We start from the raw sequence: 19,477 nt of genomic DNA on the forward strand, positions 1-19,477 counted from the left end.
GAGGTGAAGCAGGTCAGCCTCCCACTCCTCTGCATTCCGTTTGCTGGTGCTTGCGTGACACAAGTGCTGGGAGCAAGAGATTTATGAAATCAGTGGGCCTGCATGCAAGATCACTGACAGTCTGTGCCCCGTTCAATCCTCCCCAAGGTCAATCTGTCCCCCAGTATAATCTCCCCCTGTCAGCAAACAGTGGGTGTGGCCAAATTGTGTTAATGGTGGGAGGGGCTGGAGGAATGAGGTAAATTAAAGCAATTCCCCCAAGTATAGTCCACTCCAGGTTAGTCGATCCTAAAGTATACAGTGGGGATGGAAAGTATTCAGACCCCCTTAAATTTTTCACTCTTTGTTATATTGCAGCCATTTGCTAAAATTATTTAAGTTCATTTTTTTCCTCATTAATGTACACACAGCACCCCATATTGACAGAAAAACACTGAATTTTGCAGATTTATTAAAAAAGAAAAACTGAAATATCAGATGGTCCTAAGTATTCAGACCCTTTGCTCAGTATTTAGTAGAAGCACCCTTTTGATCTAATACAGCCATGAGTCTTTTTGGGAAAGATGCAACAAGTTTTTCACATCTGGATTTGGGGATCCTCTGCCATTCCTCCTTGCAGATCCTCTCCAGTTCTGTCAGGTTGGATGGTAAACATTGGTGGACAACCATTTTTAGGTCTCTCCAGAGATGCTCAATTGGATTTAAATCAGGGCTGTGGCTGGGCCATTCAAGAACAGTCATGGAGTTGTGAAGCCACTCCTTTGTTATTTTAGCTGTGTGCTTAGGGTCATTGTCTTGTTGGAAGGTAAACCTTCAGCCCAGTCTGAGGTCCTGAGCACTCTGGAGAAGGTTTTCGTCCTGGATATCCCTGTACTTGGCCGCATTCATCTTTCCCTCGATTGCAACCAGTCGTCCTGTCCCTGCAGCTGAAAAACACCCCCACAACATGATGCTGCCACCACCATGCTTCACTGTTGGGACTGTATTGGACAGGTGATGAGCAGTGCCTGGTTTTCTCCACACATACCGCTTAGAATTAAGGCCAAAAAGTTCTATCTTGGTCTCATCAGATCAGAGAATCTTATTTCTCACCATCTTGGAGTCCTTCGGGTGTTTTTTTTAGCAAACTCCATGCGGGCTTTCATGTGTCTTGGACTGAGGAGAGGCTTCCGTTGGGCCACTCTGCCATAGTGCCCTGACTGGTGGAGGGCTCCAATGATGGTTGACTTTCTACAACTTTCTCCCATCTCCCAACTGCATCTCTGGACCTCAGCCACAGTGATCTTTGGGTTCTTCTTTACCTCTCTCACCAAGGCTCTTCTCCCCCGAAAGCTCAGTTTGGCCAGACGGCAGCTCTAGGAAGGGTTCTGGTCTTCCCAAACATCTTCCATTTAAGGATTATGGAGGCCACTGTGCTCTTGGGAACCTTAAGTGCAGCAGAAATGTTTTGTAACCTTGGCCAGATCTGTGCCTTGCCACAATTCTGTCTCTGAGCTCTTCAGGCAGTTCCTTTGACCTCATGATTCTCGTTTGCTCTGATATGCACTGTGAGCTGTAAGGTCTTATATAGACAGGTGTGTGGCTTTTCTAATCAAGTCCAATCAGTATAATCAAGCACAGCTGGACTCAAATGAAGGTGTAGAACCCACTCAAGGATGATCAGAAGAAATGGACAGCACCTGAGTTAAATATATGAGTGTCACAGCAAAGGGTCTGAATGCTTAGGACCATGTGATATTTCAGTTTTTCTTTTTTAATAAATCTGCAAAAATGTTAACAATTCTGTGTTTTTCTATTAATATGGGTTGCTGTGTGTACATTAATGAGGAAAAAAAATGAACTTAAATGATTTTAGCAAATGGCTGCAATATAAGAAAGAGTGAAAAATTTAAGGTGGTCTGAATACTTTCCGTCTCCACTGTAATTCTTCCATCCTTCCAACTCAGTTTGTCCCCCTGTATAATCTCCCTAGGTCAGTCTGACTGACCTGGGGGGATTTTACTGGGGGGCATACTAATAGTCTGTCCTCCCGTTAAATCCCCCCCAAGATCAACCTGTCCCCCAGGTTAATCCCCCCAGGTCAACCTGTCCCCTAGTATAATACTCCCCAGGTCAGTCTGCCCCCCCAGTACAATACCCCCAGGTCAGCCAGACTGACCTAGGGTGATTGTACTGGGGGGGGGGGCAGACTAATCCCCAGTACAATCCTCACAATAGTGGATACTTTAGGCCCTGCAATAGTTGCTCAAATGTTTATCAAATCACTGCTTTCACTAAAAATACACTAAAATCATTATTAGCAACATAACTTACAAAATTCCTGTTAAATTCCTACTAAGGCCTTGTTCACATGGGGCGTACTAAAGTGTGAGAGCTGTGTTTACGTGCATGGGGATGCACAGGTGTTTCATGCATCCCTGTGCAGGCAGACGTATTTACATCAGTTGGGACACAGTGGCTGCGCTTTATTTTACTATTGTATTGCTTTAGATTACCCCTGCAGCTTTGAACTGTTTTTGTTGTATCACATCTTTATGTAATGTATTCTTTCTTCCTATAGCCTGTGAATCCGTGGCCGACACAGTCTTTAACACAGTCTGGACCTTGGGATGTAAACCTTTCATGAATAGCCAAAGATCATCCTGCATCTGCAATGAGGATGAGCGGGATGAGCTATAATGAAAATAGAGCCATTTGGTAATCCTGGAGTATTGCTGTAGTCCAAAGACTGTTGATCAGTGAAGACTACAGGGTTACAGTGCAGCACAGCCTAGCAACGGACGCATTGCATTTGTGTAGTGACAGTCCTCTTATCTACAGTGTGAGCTTGCCAATAGCCTGATGACATCTTCAGGAATGTGACTGACTGCGTTTTCAGAAGCCCACCTTGATTGTGTCTGAATTGCTGTGCTCTACCTGTTGGCCAAGTGAAATATTTGATTCCACGCTACACTATAGTTCAGCCTATTTATTATAGTTCTACAATTCCTGTATTCAGTTGGAAATTGCTCTCCACATACTTCAAACTATTTCTCCTTTGAGAATATAAAATTTGAATTATCATACTAATGAGATGGAAATGTTCCCCATTTGAATGAGTTATGTATTTAAAGAGTCATCAGTGTAATTTATAGGAGAAGCAGGTTTCCTGTAGGTTGTGATATGCATTTAAAGGGTTAGTTCACCTTTACCAAAAAACTGCCTATGTAGTTAAGGTGCACTTGTAGAAAAAAAAACTGTGCATCTTTGACTAAAGTTCAATAATATAGGTGTATGCCATTTACTTATCTCATTAAGCCTGACTGGAAAACTCCCAGGATGTTGCTAGGAGAGGCCCAGCTAAAACTATTCACATCAGAGAATCCATTGTTGCTGGGGTGGATCTGTTGTTGCTGGGGTGTCTATTGTTGCTAGATCTATTTTACTGCCTTTCTTGTTATTAAAAATGTCATACAATACTTAGCACTAAAAAATGATACTTGGTTCTGTATTCTCTAAAAGGGGTGGTGCTGGGAGGTGGGTAAGGAGTGGACCAAAGGAATGGTCCTTGGAGGTGGGTAGGGGGGCAGAGTCATGGGGTGACTGAGAAGGGAGGAGTTCTTGCACCTATTCTCTGAGAAAGAAGCCCTGCCAACACCTATAGCAAGGGTATTATTCAATTTATATTATAGCTGAACAGTTTGTTTTTATCTACAGACTCCCCTGCATAGGCAGTTTTTTTGTAAACTAACCCTTTAATTATATAAAACTTTAACAACGCTAATGAACACATTGCAGTAAGTAGGGTCACGCAGAGACGTTGTTTACTCCAATTTTTAATAAAAAAAATAGTTTGTGAAAATACTGCCTTGTATCTCAGTAATTTGTGCCACTTTATTAAAGGAATTAAGAATCATCACTCAATAAAATGTGTGAATATTCACTTCAATTGTCCAATCATGTAAAAAGCTAATTCCTGTTTACCTAAAGTGTATGATACCCCAAAAATCCATATATTTGTTTGGTTATTCATATTATGCTTATTAGATAGATGTACCTGTAATTTTTTATTTGTATGCTGTAGCTAAATACCTGGTGATCCTGGGTTCCTCTTACAAACTGACACTTCCACCTGACACATTCAATGCTGACTCTCCATGAAAATCTCTGTACTACTCGTCCCCGAATTAGCAAGCAGGTTCTGAATGCTCGCAGGATTAATGGCGGCTTCTCGGTCCCTAACTTGCAAGCTTTTTAAAAGCAACGAATATAGCTCCATTAGCTCATCTTCATGAAACTTAACCATTGCCATTGTGGGCCACCATTGATCTGGTGGATTCTCATCCCATCCCTATTTCCTCCCTGCCCTGGCTTCCTCCTGTTTATCGCCCGACTACGATAGAGCCATGCTTAATTCACTCTCTTTGTCTGTGTGATTCAGTAAAATTCTCTGCAGGCTTGATCTTTCCCCACCTACCTTTTCTTCGCCTTACTCATTGTCCATTATGGCTTTATTGACATTCATTCTGTTTACCCCCACGAGAATACTAACATTTGAGACCCTTGGATCCTCTCGTGATATTCCCCTCCATGAATATTATAGTTATTTACATCATACACGTTAACCCCTTTTGATAGCCTCTGTAGAGCCAGTCCCCATTTCCCAGGAATAATATAGTTACTTTACTCATCAATTATCTCGTCTAGGAGACCTCCAGTGCGGTCTTATCATGTACAGTGGGAGAAGGAATTAGGGAAGTAGTTAGATACAGAGGACTGGCAGATCATGACCTAAAGGCTGGCCACCACCCCTCTGGACTTTAAGAGAAGATTCTAGCACCAATTTTGTTTTTTTTAAGAGTCCGAGTGCCCATTTTGGGGTATTTGGCCGAACGGTTGCTACCAGACAATGTGTTACTCACAGCTTGAGTAATAAATCACATTATGCCTGAAGCCACCAAATCTTATCTATGTCTGGAACAAGCAGAGTCTAACTACTTACACCAGTGTGGCAACAATTAAAGATTTTTAGCCGAGGTGGCCTTTGGATATTTTTTTTTTCTGTGCAAAAGAGACATTTAACTACCAAAATAAAAGGAAATCTTCTTCATCCTCCACACTGAAGAGGAAATCGAGAAAAACATCATTTATGCATGCAACTCACTTTAAACCTTCCATAGACCTACATTTGTGAATCAGTTAAGAGCTGAGGCAGTGGAACCAGAGTATGTGAATGCATGTTACTAGATTGATCTCATGATTTAGAGAGTGATTGGGGTAACTGTGTCATACTCAGCATCTCCAGCTTATCATCTCTGCTTTAAAATGTTTCTTCTATACTAATGGCTCCCAGGCTAGTGAAGCAGCTTCATCAAAGCAGGGAAGATGTAGAAAGGATTCGTGATGGGAAACAGGTTGTTGAACCAACTGAAAACACCCCCCTTGCCACTTACTTTCTACTATTACTATTACTACATCCCCTTCATCTCATCAAAATCCCATCTTACCCTTTCTTTTCTATCACCCTGTATCTCCCTCATCACCCATCACCCTGAATCATCCTCCAACTTAGGTTGTAGTCAGGGGCCACTTCTACTAAGAGTGGATGCACCAATGTGAAAGTAGAGAGCTGCATGTACTGACAGACCAGTACCAGTTTAGGGGCACCAAGCACGAGCCTGCCAATAGCAGGTTTATCCACGGTACTGTGCTGTACTGAACTGTCACCTTTCAACATGTTCCTTAGAGAGTCTGGGGGAGTCTGTGACTATAGGAACAGTAACTACATGTGGGTGAGTGGCTGACACCTTCAATAATATGTGCAGAGTAGGGGCTCTTTGTAATGTGTTCTTTTGTGCATGTGTGCAGGGTCTTGTTCACACGTGTATTGATCATGAAGAACAAAGCAATGCTCATTAACATACCTATAGTATGTATGATGTGTTTTTGACACAATTTTGTTGTGTTTAAGAAGCGTGCAGTTGGTTTTGCATAGAACAGCCCCGATCCTCCTCTTCTCAGGTTCCCGCTGGCACTCCTGGCTCCTCCCCACTGCTAAGTGCCTTCATAGCAAGCTGCTTGTACATATGACAGAGAAGGGCTTGGTTCCTGGCCCCACTCCCTCCTCACTGGATGTGATTGACAGCAGCGGGGGAGATTCTTCTCTCATGCACATGGCTGGATCGAGATTGGGGTCAGGTAAGTATAAGGGGGGTTGAGGGAGGGGGAGATGCATACTGAAAGTTTTTTTTACCTTCAAGCACAGAATGCATAAAGGTATAAAACATTCAGCGTTTAGAATCACGTAGGGATGCAGTTAGGGCGAGCCCTAAAAGCTGCCTCACAACCCAGTCACAGAGCATCTCTTCCAGACACTTCACCCCTCTTGCCCATCCCCTTTGGAAAGGGTGACATAGGCAAGCAGGGATGTGCTATAAGCAGCCACCTTACCCCCCCCCCCCATTTCCAGTGCATCCCTTCATGGCTACCTCACTCTTAACAGTGTATCCCTCCCCAGCCACCTCACTCCTCGAATACAACACGTGTTCATTTTTATAGCAGCAAATAAAAAAAAAATACTTTGTGTCTGAAACATGCTTCTGAGCTTTTTGGCATCTTTGCCCTGGGGTGACAAAGAATGATATCCTGGTCCAGAATTTAAATAATAATACCTAGTAGAGAATTTTGAAACCTGATGTTCTTAAACAATTGCTGACAAATACATTGTGATACAAGCAGTCCCCTTACTGATAGAAATATGGGGCCTGTCAATGCTAACCACTTTTTAAGAATACTGGTTACCTGGCTTTAATGACTACTGACTCAATGACCCTAAACAAGCATGTGGCCTAGAAACTTCCTCTGAAGATCAGTGCCAAAACTAGCCTGTCTGATGTGGGGGTGCTCTGTCAACAGGGCAAGGTACCGGGGATCAGCGGGGCAGAGGATGAGAGGTCAGTAGAGTAGAGAACAGGGGTTAGCTGGGTAGAGAGCAAGGGGTTACCTGGGAAGAGGACAGAGGGTCAGCAGGGCAGTGTACAGGGGTCATGAGGGCAGAGGAGAAGGATCTGCAGGATAAAGGACACAGGGGTCAATATGGCAGAAAAGAGGGGTCATAAGGGCAGAGGACAGGAATCAGCAGGACAGAGGTGCAGGGGTCAGTATAACAGTGTATAGGTGGTAAAATCATCCCCACTCCCCCTCTTAGCCAAAATCCCCCCATTCCTTTTCCTAGCACAGATCCCCCCCCCAAAATTACCCTTTCCAACAAACTTCTCCTCCCAGATAATTCTTACCCCCTCCCCTTCCTCTTTTGTGTTCCCAGTAAAATTCTCCCACTTGTAAGTTCCACGTCCCCCAAACTTACAGATTGTAAATTGCTACAGAGCCAGGAGGCGGTGAGGGGTGTGCTGTACTCTCACTCCTGTCATAACAGTGCTGCTCCATGCAGATGACACAGGTTCTCTCTTACATAGGGCTGTACAATCACAGTTTGATTACCCGCCCCCTATCTCCTGTTCATCTGCCGGCAGCAAGAAATGTGGGTAATTCAGTATGGACTTTTTCACTTTAGTTCCCTGCAACAGGCTGCCACCCACACCTTGTCCTGACCTTGAGTGTGGGGATAGAGGGAAGGAGGTCAGAGGCCAGACAGAATGTCCATGAAGTGGGTGGCCTGGGGGGACACATCTGAAATCTGGAGGGGCGCAGCCCACCCTACATCCAGCCTTTTTTAGCCATCAGTGCCTTAAAAAGGACTGAAGTCATTGGATAGGCATATGACAGCCAGGTAATTAGTATTAGTCAGAGCACCTACTGCAGCCTAAGAAAACTGTTGACATGAAGAGTTTGTTGCCTAGCACAGCTCACCCAACCAATATGTAAGCTTTTTCATGATATACTCTTACAATATTGCACCATAAATGCTTCCTACATGTGCACTAAATCCATCATTTGCTTATGGAAGACACAAATATGCCAAGAGTGATATGCACATGTATCTAATATAATCATACAAAAACAACATCATACAAGCAGCTGTATATATGTAATTTACAGATGGACAATGTGACATAAACATGGCAATAACAGAACACAACCACCTGTACTACTCCATTTGTACTACTACACAAAATACAGACATATGAGCATATCCACAAACAAATGGGCAGGTTAGTATGAGCAGTCACTGAGGACATTTGTAATTGTTACTCACAGTTTTCATGTTCATTAGCTTTTACTGGGATGTTGAATAGTCCTGGAAAATCAGTTACCATGCATGCAACACGTATACACAAATTCTCAGTCAAAAGTGAATAATTTAAAGGGTATGGTTGGCAATATTTTAAAGAAACTTTATGTGAGACTCTGCTGCTCATTTGCACTTTATATTCATGTTGCTGTGCTAAATATTGCCTTTAAGGACCTCAAATCAAAATGTATTTTGGCATGACAGATTTATTACACTTCCTGTCTATATGTGTGATTTCCAGCGATGACTGCATGCCATTTCTAAGGATGGGTTTTCTGATGATGACAACAGTGGATAATGCCTGTATTGAATGACAGGGTACCAATGCAGACACACAAATGGGGGACAGTGACAATTCCTAATATATATATATATCAAACATGGTATGTTGTGCTTTATTCAATACATATATCAATTCACAATGCCAGCAGCCGAATCACAGGGAAGAGGCTTCCACTTACCTTAATGGATTTGCTCCCTTGCTGGCCTGAATTACACGCCCAAGTAAGGTAGCAGAAAGGGAGTGACCCCATAACAGCAGATAAGTGGTCTGTTAGGCAGCCAATAGATGAGTCTTTTTTTTTTTCAGCCGCTGGTTGAATGAAAAAAAAAAAAACTGACTTTATTCCCTCATTCACACACATGATGTGGATGGGTGAATCCTCCCTGCGGAGCTATCGTATTCTGACAGCAGAGAGACTTCCCCACCATCAGAATACACTGATCAGCATTGCAGGCTATAGCAGGTGGCAAAAATCTGACAGGGTGGTTTTACAAAAGTTGATCGGTAGAACGACTTCTGTACAACCTCCCGGCCCATACATGGATCGAAAATCGTCCAGTCCCTGCTGAGCCAGACAAATTTCAAATCCATGAATGGCCAGCTTTAAGGTTGGTACACACGAGACAAATATTGCTCATCACACATTGCGTAGGGTGGCAATCTCTCAGTTTTGTTTTGTTCAGCCCACTGGTTGAACGAAAAAAAAAAACTTCTAGTGTGTACCTAGCATTAGCGATCCTGTTTCTCCATGAAGATAATATCCTAGAGTGAAGTCAAAACTTACAAAGAGCTACAAGATAGGATTGTTAAACATTTAGCCACCATGTTGCTAACCCCGGGATTGTCCATAGCATTCAGAAACACTAAGTAACAATTCTTGTCATTAAACTTAATTTGCAATCATCTTAAGTTTGCACATCATCATAGATCTTTGAACTACCTTGCTGAGGGATCTAAAAGGTCAGACTGAATCTAAAACTTTCACTGTGCTGTTGGTGAATTACAGTCCTTCGCTTCTAAAAAATAAGAAATTGCCATGCCAAATACATAACCGGAACATAGTTGGGTAATTAAAGAAAAACAAGACAAAAGGCATTAATTATAAATAAAATGTTTGATGAGATGTTCAAACAAGAAGAAGCATAATATAGTAGTATGTATGTACAACACAGTGGATATGGCTGGAAATGAAGTTACTCCTCCATGTCTATTATTATAGGTCCTCCAGTGAGAAGGTGGTTTGACAGGTGACTTGTTTCTTCTTCCATATCTGCTGCTCTGCGCATCCGTCTGCGGCATCCTTGAGCACAACGTGAACGCTCATCTGTAGCTCCACACACTAAAATCTGGCAGTGAAGGAACACCTCCTATATGCAAAAAGATCAGTAATATTCTTAAAGGCAGGGTAAACTTTTCTACTTCTACCTTGTGTTTCTCACCTGCATTGATCATATAGTTTTGGTGTCACTTGTTGCCCTGTACACACATTCTATGGTAGAGTATTCACATTCCCGTGTCAGCAGTTTTTGTTTGTGTTCAAAGAGTAAGCATGCAGCATGGCTCTGCACAGATTAACACATGACCTCTGTTTGTAGTATTAAGGCCCGTACACATGATACGAAAATCGGATGGAAACATTTGCACAACGAGCTGTCTGACGATTTTCAGATCGTTAGTACGGTGCTTTTGACAGTTGATTTTGCTTTTTCATCAGACAAAAGCTGGATGTGCAAATTATTTCATTTTTGTCAGATGTGAACTCAACGTCCAATTTTTGTTTCATTAGTGTGGTTTTCGTATGAAAAAAATAGTAAGAGAAAGACTACGCATGCTCAGAAACTAAATAATACATACAAAAGTATGCAACACATTATGTCACTTCTGATTTTGTATTTCGTCGTACGAAAATTTTTGTATTGTGAGTAACCTCTTCACTTTCGACATGAGACTAGCATGCCAAAAAAAACGGACGTTTGGTCGTTCGAAAATCTAAGCGTGTATACAAAGCTTAAGACCCAACATTACCTCTGCAGAAACTATATGTAGCACTCTGGTGTTTAGGCAGGGTTGCTCCTAAATTTACCTACCAGGTATAGCTACCTTGGCTAATTGTTGAGGATCAATTGATTTCACTCTAAGTCTGTAATTGCTGCACTTCTCTCTTTTGCCACTAGGTGGCCGGGTACCTGGTGGCATTAGATATGAGAAGGGCACTGCAAAATCAGATTATGGGTATATGGGGTATCATAGCCAATGGGCACAGGTTTTCTTAAATCTCTTGGCCTGTCAACCTATATATTTGGGTGGAGTCAGGAGATCGTTGTTCTGTGCCACCTTGACGGCTATCTGAGTGGAAGTGTGTTGTACTGCCTGGGCTGCTAGGCTGGAGATTGGGCCTATCCCGGGCACATCTGGCTGCTAGGCTGTCTGAGGGCCGATCCAGAAGCAAGAGAGCAGCGCAGGGTTGGGATTGCGGCTTGCAATCCAACCAGAAGTGACGGTTCTGCTGGCTGGGTCGGGGTTGGAGGTAGAGGGCAAGCTGCCGCCACTAAGGGACCAACCACCTTATTACCAGGGACCACAGTGAATAACTGAAGCAAGTACCGGAGCAGCATTCTCACCAACCGGGGACGGTGAAGAATCTGAAAACTTCAGTGGGTATCAAGCCAGGGACCCAGCCAGCGGAGGTGACGCTTGCAGAGCAGCCTTGTGTGTCAAGCCAGGGACCGAGCAGGCCAGTGGGGTGAAGCTTGAGAGGTATCTTGAGTGCCAAGCTAGGGACTCAGCAGAGAAGCAGGGGTGATGCTTGAGGAAGATACCACCGTGAAGATTGGAGGAGCTCAAGGGATTCAGTGTCAGTGAATCATCAAGTCTAGTGAGAGACTGGGAGCTCAGTGGGCTGAAGAACTACAAGAAATGATTGTAGTGGAAGTGAAAAAACTGTTACACTTTGTGTTAGGAACTGTTAAAGACTGTTGCCATAGGAGACAGCAATCCTACACATGCAGATGTGGCGTCTTGCTGGATGCCTTTCCCTGCATGGCTGTCCTCCTGTTGAAGTCTCAGAGTCTGTCAATTTATCTTGCAACTAATCAAGGGTGTCCTGACCCTAACCCTCTCTCCCAAAAGTTCTGTTAAGAGAAATAAAAATCTCTTTTGCATTCAAGAAGTATCTGGCACCTAATAACTTTAATTACCGTGCACCCACTATGCCTCATAACCCACCATATTCAGAAGGATGTCGGCTATCTCTGGCCCTGGAGGTTCTCATTAGACTTAAGGAGGCCTGGGACCTTGCTACATATATATCCCCACAATCTCAGTCTAGCACCAGTGCAGGTGAGAACTACACGGTACTTAGTTATAACAGACACAAGCAGGCAGAGCAATCACAGACACACGCACAGAGAGCTTACTTGCAGTTTGGAGATTATGCCTTTCATCATATTAGTACTCCCACATTTGTGATGCAACACAAAGAGAATGGTGAAGCATGTACTGGATGCTGTGCGACCTAGAACAGGAAGTTGTTGGGTCCCTTTGGCACATAGTGACAAGCTAGGTGAATGAATACATGGATATCAGGAAATCCATTAGCCATGATACCACAAACTGCAGCCACCACATGTGAGTCCATCGTTACAAGGTAAGACAAATGTAGCCTGGGTAGATTTTTCAATCTACCGCTTATTTGTAAATTTAGTGGGTCATGTGTTCTGTATATAGTTCAGATTTAATTTATTGTTAAATTTAGCCTCTGTTCCAGTTTGGCTGTTGCGTGCAATTCCACATTGTGCCGGTGGGTGTCGTTGTCACCATAGGTCGGTGTTGGAAAGCAACAAGCTGAAGTATATGAGTGCTCTTCTTTCCTGGAGACGAATCGGTGGAGGTGGTCCTCTGTGTTGCATTCTGGGAGAGAGTATTTATGGGACAGACGCCATGTTTCTAGAGTCTTTGCCTCATGGCCCTCCTGGCCTAAAGGTATGTGCTAGTCCAAGCTGGAGGGCTGCGTTGCTGTAGCTGTGCAGGTAGGCCCAGAAGCCTGTCTGGGGCCTGCTACTGCTGGGATGGTCCTGTGCTGTCTGTCCTGCGGGAAGAAGCCAGACAATTGAGAAGAATCCAGGGGAGGACCCGTCTTGGAAGGGACCATGCGGAGCGCTGGTCTGGAGAAGGGCCGGGTGACTCAATTGGAGGACGCATCTTAAGTCAATCTACCGCACAAGTACTGCCTGGTCGGCTTAAAGGTTCTGGTACTGTGTTTGCTGTTCATCTAAAACTACTACATCCTGTGGCAGAGGATGGTACAGTTTGTCCTACTCAAGTCTGCGGCAGAGAATTTTTGTTCGTGCTGCGCTCCGGCTGCTAGGTTAGTGAGAGAGACCTATCCAGGCGGGCAAAGATTTAATCCTGAACGGAGGATACATTCATTCCTGAGATTTCAATTCCTTAGTGCTACACCGAGAAAAGGTATTTGAACTTCCCTGGAACTCTTCTCCTACCTCTTTCCTGCTACTTCCTCCAGTTATCTCCCATTAAAGCATTGGAAAAGTACTAAAGTGACTGGTGCCTACATTGTCAGATAATACGCTCAACGTGGACTCTGAGTCTGGTGTTGGTAAAACTACAGATAAAAAGGGGACGGTAACAGCCCGCTTTAAATCAGCAGCTCCACCGTGAGTTAGTGCTACACAAACAACACAGGGACTATAATACACTAATACCTAGTTAAAACAATAAAAACATTGGAAAGTGTATAATTCCTTTAGAATAAGTATACCCTGGACCACTGAGTAGCTTTCACAACAAATCCAGAGTCACTCCACAAAGTTTATAAATGGCAGTATTTCAAACCAAATATGGAAGAAAAAAAATGGCAAATAAACACTAGGATCTGTAGCTGAGAAGTTCACCTTTTGAATATGTTGCATCTGTGTTTATCTGTATCCATGTTCAGCAACCCCTGTCACCCTCCCTCCCCTGTGACAACAGGTGGGGGTTCCTCTCCCCTGCAACCAAATCATTTTAAAATCAGCTCCACCTGTACAGCGGCGTCTTTCATTCTCAGGGATCTGTGTATGAATTGACTAAATGTCCTGCTTGTCACCACGGCAGATGGACTTGTAGTTTTAAAGGACTGCAAGAGTGCTGATCAGTGCATTCACACTTCCTCCAGCTTTCAAACTGAAGGTCGGTACAGAGGAACAGGCAGAAAGCTGGGGGGGAGAGTTTGCAGGAGCCTGGCATTGAATCCACAATCTACCTATTGCAGGTACACCACTTTGCAGGCTTCTGCAGAAAAAATATTAAATGCACATTTTTTACCTACAAAATCCTGTGCATTTATAGTTTTTTTGTTAAAGTTAAACTTAAATACCTGTTTTTAACACATACTGTTAAACAGGTTAATTTGGCTGTCCGCGGGCTGGTCGGTAAGTAAGCTTTGAGTTTTCCTTGGCTTTTTTTCTAACATATGTTGCCTTCCAGTGCTGCTTGCTGTAATGGCCAGTTGTAGTTGGTGGCAGTGGCTTTCTTTTTGTAAAGTTAAAGCGGAGTTCCACCCAGAAATGGAACTTCTGTGGATAGGATGCCTCCCCCCCTCCAGTGCCACATTTGGCACCTTTCAGGGGGGAGCAGATATCTGTCAAATCCAGGTATCTGCTCCCATTTCCGGGGAAAGATCACCGCACTCTATGCGACAAACTACTCAGTGTGTGGCCCTACCCCCCCCCCCCCCATTCAGAACACGCAGCGAGACTCGCTCATGCGCAGTAGGAAACAGGCTGTGAAGCCACAAGGCTTCACCTCCTGTTTCCCTTAGTAAGGATACCAGAGCCGAAGGATGGGTCAGCTTCGGGCTTCCTGGACAGGTAAGTGTCCTTATATGAAAAGTTAGCAACTACAGCATTTGTAGCTGCTGACTTTTATTTTTTATTTTTTCCCCGGCGGAACTCCGCTTTAAACTTAGACTTAGAGACATGTTACAACACACACTATTACAATGCAGATGTTTTACACAGGCTATTAAATTTGATTTTAAATACTGATGACTGAGCAGCAAGTTATCACATCTCATGGATTAAGAACAACCTTTATTCCTGAAGCAAACAAGTGTTATCTAAAATCAACCAAGTGTACTGCGTCCTCTTCATTGATTTGTGATGTGCTGAGGCTTTTTATTGAATGGACTAAAGAGTAAACACCACAACACCATGACAAGGAATAATAAACTATTAGGTAAATGGCAAAACATTAATAAAATGTAACTTACTTTGAAAAAAAAAAAAAAATTTAAATGAATGCAATTTAATTAAAGTTGAATTTAACTGTATTTGAGCACAATAAAACATTATGTAGCCTCCCTGACGGTTTTCCCGAGTGTGGCTCGGGGTTAAAATTCAGTCCCATTAGCGGTAACCCCAAGCCACACTCGGGATTACTTTGCAGGATCCTGGTGCCGCGTTACTTACCTCGTCCCCAGGATCCTGCGATGTCCCCCCGCAGTGTCAGTTGGCTCTGTCACCTCTGAAGCCTCTCAGTGCCAGGCTCCGTTCCCTGCGAGCGTCGCGACGCACGGGGGCGGAGCCTGGCGGCAAATTCAAAAAATTGTAAAAATCATAAAAATCTTACAGATTACAGTACTGTATGAAATTATTTCACATCCCTTTTGTCCCCAGTGCTTTGGCCCATGCCCTGCATGCAGTTTTATGTTATATATACTGTTCTTTCTGCCTGGAAACTGGAGATTGTCCATAGCAACCAAAAAGTGTCCCTTTACGTCAAAAGTGGCTTTAGACCAGCTAGAAAACAGCGATAGTAAATTAGAACACTTGCAGAATTGAGCGATAGTGATTTATGGAGAAATTAATTTTATTATTATTATATGATTATTTTTTTTAATTATTTATATTTATTTATTATATTATAATTTATGTTTTTGTGTTTCAAACTTTATCATACCCGGGATATCTACTAGACTCTTGTTTGGACAGATTTAAGTGTGTTATTGTTAAGAATTACAGGCCTACAATATAAAACGCCAAATTTCCATGCAAAATAATTGTACCGCTTTCAGCACCTAAAATCCGAAATAATCATACCGTCTGGGAGGTTAAATAATTTTTAATATTCAAAACAAACTCATCCATCCATCCATCTATGTCTCCATGATTTATTTTGTTCAGAAATCACTTTGAAAAACACCTCCTAGCATTTCTAGCCACAGCGATCTCGAGTAAGGGCAGATGATTCATTTAGTGTTTATCTCCTGGAATCCATCTGCCCTTAGCTCAGCCATACAGGCAGGAGGGCATGCTTAGCTAAGAAAACCACTCCTCCCCTCCTGAAGACTCCTGGGATGTATAACATAATTTTGGCCTAGTCCTGAAACCCAGAAAGTAACTGAAGGAATGTGAAAAATAAGTTTAAAACCAGTAAATATGATATACACTATATTGTCAAAAGTATTGGGACGCCTGCCTTTACACTCACATTACCTTTAATGGCATCCCCGTCTTAGTCCACAGAGTTCAATATTGAGTTTGCCCACCCTTTGCAGCTATAACAGCTTCACCTCTTCTCGCTCATCCATGTCTTTATGGACCTTGCTTTGTGCATTTGTGCGCATTCATGTTGGAACAGGAAGGGGCCATTCCCAAACTGTTCCCACAAAGTTGGAAGCATGAAATTGTCCAAAATGTCTTGGTAGGCTGATGCCTGAAGAGTTCCCTTCACTGGGACTAAGGGGCCAAGCCCAACCCCTGAAAAACAACCCCACACCATAATCACCCCTCCCCAAATGATTTGGACTAGTGCACAAAGCTAGGTCCATAAAGCCATGGATGAGCGAGTTTGGGGTGAAGGAACTTAACTGGCCAGCACAGAGTCCTGATCTCAAACATTGCCCCCTTAGTTCCAGTGAAGGGAACTCTTCAGGCGCCTGTCCACAATGTCTTGGGATGCTATTTCATGCTCCCAACTTTGTGGGAACAGTTTGGGGATGGTCCCTTTTGTTCCAACATTACTGCACACCAGTGCACAAAGCAAGATCCATAAAGACATGGATGAGCGAGTTTGGGGAAACTTTACTGGTCCGCACAGTCCTGACCTCAACCCGATAGAACACCTTTGGGATGAATTTGAGCGGAGACTGCGAGCCAGGCCTTCTCATCCAACATCAGTGCCTGACCTCACAAATGCGCTTTTGGAAGAATGGTCCAACATTCCTATAGACACATTCCTAAACCTTGTGGACAGCCTTCCCAGAAGCTGTTATAGCTGCAAAGGGTGAACCAACTCAGTCCGTAGGGTTCAGTACTAAGACTGGGATGCCATTAAAGTTCATATACTTTTGACAATATAGTGTACTTTCCTATATTTTTACTAATGCTATCAGCATAAGGATTAGAGGGTTCAGTTACGCTTTAAGTAAAAAGTAAAAGCAAACAAGCTTAGCTTCACGCCCAGGGTCCTGTCAGCCCTATCCACTTGGTGCTTGAAAAAGTCAAGGTTTCATTTTTAATAAATAAACTCTACAGGTTAGGTATGGATTCCAGAATTGACTTTTTGAAGTAAGTAGTAAAATACTACTAAAATACTAACTGAAACTAAAGGCAAAACTTTTTAAAAGTTTTGTTTAGAGTGGAGAGGGAATAGAACCCTTGTTAGTTTTGTTGCTATCTGTGCCCTTTAGAGACCAACAGGACAAATAGAGAGGTTGAATCTCCCTATCATTGAAAGTAAAATAAATCGCAAATTTTGGGTTGTCCCAGAAAAGTAATAGAGGTGAAACCTTCCAATGGGGACACTAGTTTTGGGGACCTGGGGGGCCCCCAAGGAGTTCCCATAATTTGCTGGGATTCCGTTGAACTTCCTGTTTGCCTATAGGACAGGAAGTGAAGTGAAATCTCTACAATGGAACATAAATGGTGAAAAAAAAAAATCTGACAAGGGTTATAACTTACTCTATCCAAAATGAAAAAACGTTTTGCCTACAGTTCTACTTTAATTAAATAAAGGAAACCTTTCTTGAGGAACACATTGAGGCTGCCTATGCTGGCTTCTTATTCGTAAAACCTAGTTGCCTGGCTATCATTCTTACTAAAAAGGCTGTGCAGGTAAGGACCTCTGACAGTTTTAACTTTCCTGATCTGGATACTTGTTCTAGGTCAGTGACTTGCACAGATGTCAAATGTTGTTTGATTGGACAAGGTGGAGATCATGAAGTCACCACCCCACTTCTTCACCTTTTACTTTCTCCATCAGTTCATCCCTCACAGTTACCAAATATACTCGAGTATAGATCGTTCCGAATATAAGCAGAGGCCCCCAATTTACCACAAAAAACTGGGAAAAACGTATTGACCCAAGTATAAGACGAGAGTGAGAAATGCAGCAGCTACTGTAAGTGGAAAAGAGGGTCAACAATGCCCATCTGCAGCTGCATGCCTCCCTGTGTCCATCTGCAGCCTACCTGTGTCCTGTGCATGTGTCCCTGTGTCCTGTGCAGCCTACCTGTGTCCTGTGCAGCCTACCTGTGTCCTGTGCATGTGTCCCTGTGTCCTGTGCAGCCTACCTGTGTCCTGTGCAGCCTACCTGTGTCCTGTGCATGTGTCCCTGTGTCCTGTGCAGCCTACCTGTGTCCTGTGCAGCCTACCTGTGTCCTGTGCATGTGCCCCTGTGTCCTGTGCAGCCTACCTGTGTCCTGTGCATGTGTCCCTGTGTCCTGTGCATGTGTCCCTGTGTCCTGTGCATGTGTCCCTGTGTCCTGTGCAGCCTACCTGTGTCCTGTGCATGTGTCCCTGTGTCCTGTGCAGCCTACCTGTGTCCTGTGCATGTGCCCCTGTGTCCTGTGCAGCCTACCTGTGTCCTGTGCATGTGTCCCTGTGTCCTGTGCATGTGTCCCTGTGTCCTGTGCATGTGTCCCTGTGTCCTGTGCAGCCTACCTGTGTCCTGTGCATGTGTCCCTGTGTCCTGTGCAGCCTACCTGTGTCCTGTGCATGTGTCCCTGTGTCCTGTGCAGCCTACCTGTGTCCTGTGCATGTGTCCCTGTGTCCTGTGCAGCCTACCTGTGTCCTGTGCATGTGTCCTGTGCATGTGTCCCTGTGTCCTGTGCAGCCTACCTGTGTCCTGTGCATGTGTCCCTGTGTCCTGTGCAGCCTACCTGTGTCCTGTGCATGTGTCCCTGTGTCCTGTGCAGCCTACCTGTGTCCTGTGCATGTGTCCCTGTGTCCTGTGCATGCCTCCGTGTGCCGATCTGCATCCTCCATGTGCCGCTGTGCATCCACCGTATGATAATAACATTCGGCAGCCATTCCACTGTTCAAAAGCCGCGCCTCCTCCTTGTCTGTGATAGGCAGAACACTCCATTTCCCAGAAGTCAGCAGTCAGCCTATCACGGACATTCTCTCATCCTCATACCATGGACGAGGATGAGAGAATGTCCGTGATAGGCTGTACACTGACTGCTGGGAAATTGAGTGTTCTGCCCATCTCAGACTAGGAGGAGGCGCTGCTTTTGAACAGTGGATCTGTCTGCATGACACGCTGATCATGTAGGCAGACGGCGGTGACTCGAGTATGAGTTGAGATGGGCACTTTCAGCCTAAAAAAAGGGCTGAAAATCTCGACTTATACTCGAGTATATACGGTATAACTTTTGTATTTTCAACACTGGGTGCATGCTTGTGTTGATGTCTATTAACAATTATAAAGTTGCTATTTGGACTTTTTTTTTCCTTATGCTGCTAAATTTATAATTTATTTTTTCATATTTTTTAATTATGGTGTTTGTAAGCTAATTCATTCATTGTAATCTACTGTGAAATGAGTACAGTGATGAGTCATCATTGTCCTTAAGTCCATCTGGACACAGTTATATGAATAACTTTGTTTATTTTCTAACCTAGTCATACATTATGAATAGGTCTGAAGATAAACAGAGGCACACAAACCTGATGTAAGGAGGA

At 43.7% G+C, this 19,477-nt stretch overlaps 2 protein-coding genes across 3 annotated transcripts in view; one reads left to right on the plus strand and one right to left on the minus strand.

Annotated features, from left to right (window-relative positions):
* PLA2G12B (phospholipase A2 group XIIB) overlaps positions 1 to 8,867 on the plus strand; it is a 44,986-nt gene extending 36,119 nt beyond the window's left edge. For both annotated transcript variants that reach the window (XM_073596552.1, XM_073596553.1), the window contains exon 4: positions 2,561 to 8,867. In XM_073596552.1, coding sequence (XP_073452653.1) covers positions 2,561 to 2,679 — 119 coding nt within the window. In that variant the 3' untranslated portion in view covers positions 2,680 to 8,867. The remainder of the gene's footprint in view (positions 1 to 2,560) is intronic.
* Positions 8,008 to 19,477, minus strand: part of OIT3 (oncoprotein induced transcript 3) — an 85,230-nt gene continuing 73,760 nt past the window's right edge. Inside the window, exon 9 of the mRNA XM_073596551.1 lies at positions 8,008 to 9,880. Coding sequence (XP_073452652.1) covers positions 9,707 to 9,880 — 174 coding nt within the window. The 3' untranslated portion in view covers positions 8,008 to 9,706. The remainder of the gene's footprint in view (positions 9,881 to 19,477) is intronic.

The sequence above is a fragment of the Aquarana catesbeiana genome, linkage group LG08 (genome assembly GCF_042186555.1).
Source record: "Aquarana catesbeiana isolate 2022-GZ linkage group LG08, ASM4218655v1, whole genome shotgun sequence".
NCBI classification, from domain to species: domain Eukaryota; kingdom Metazoa; phylum Chordata; class Amphibia; order Anura; family Ranidae; genus Aquarana; species Aquarana catesbeiana.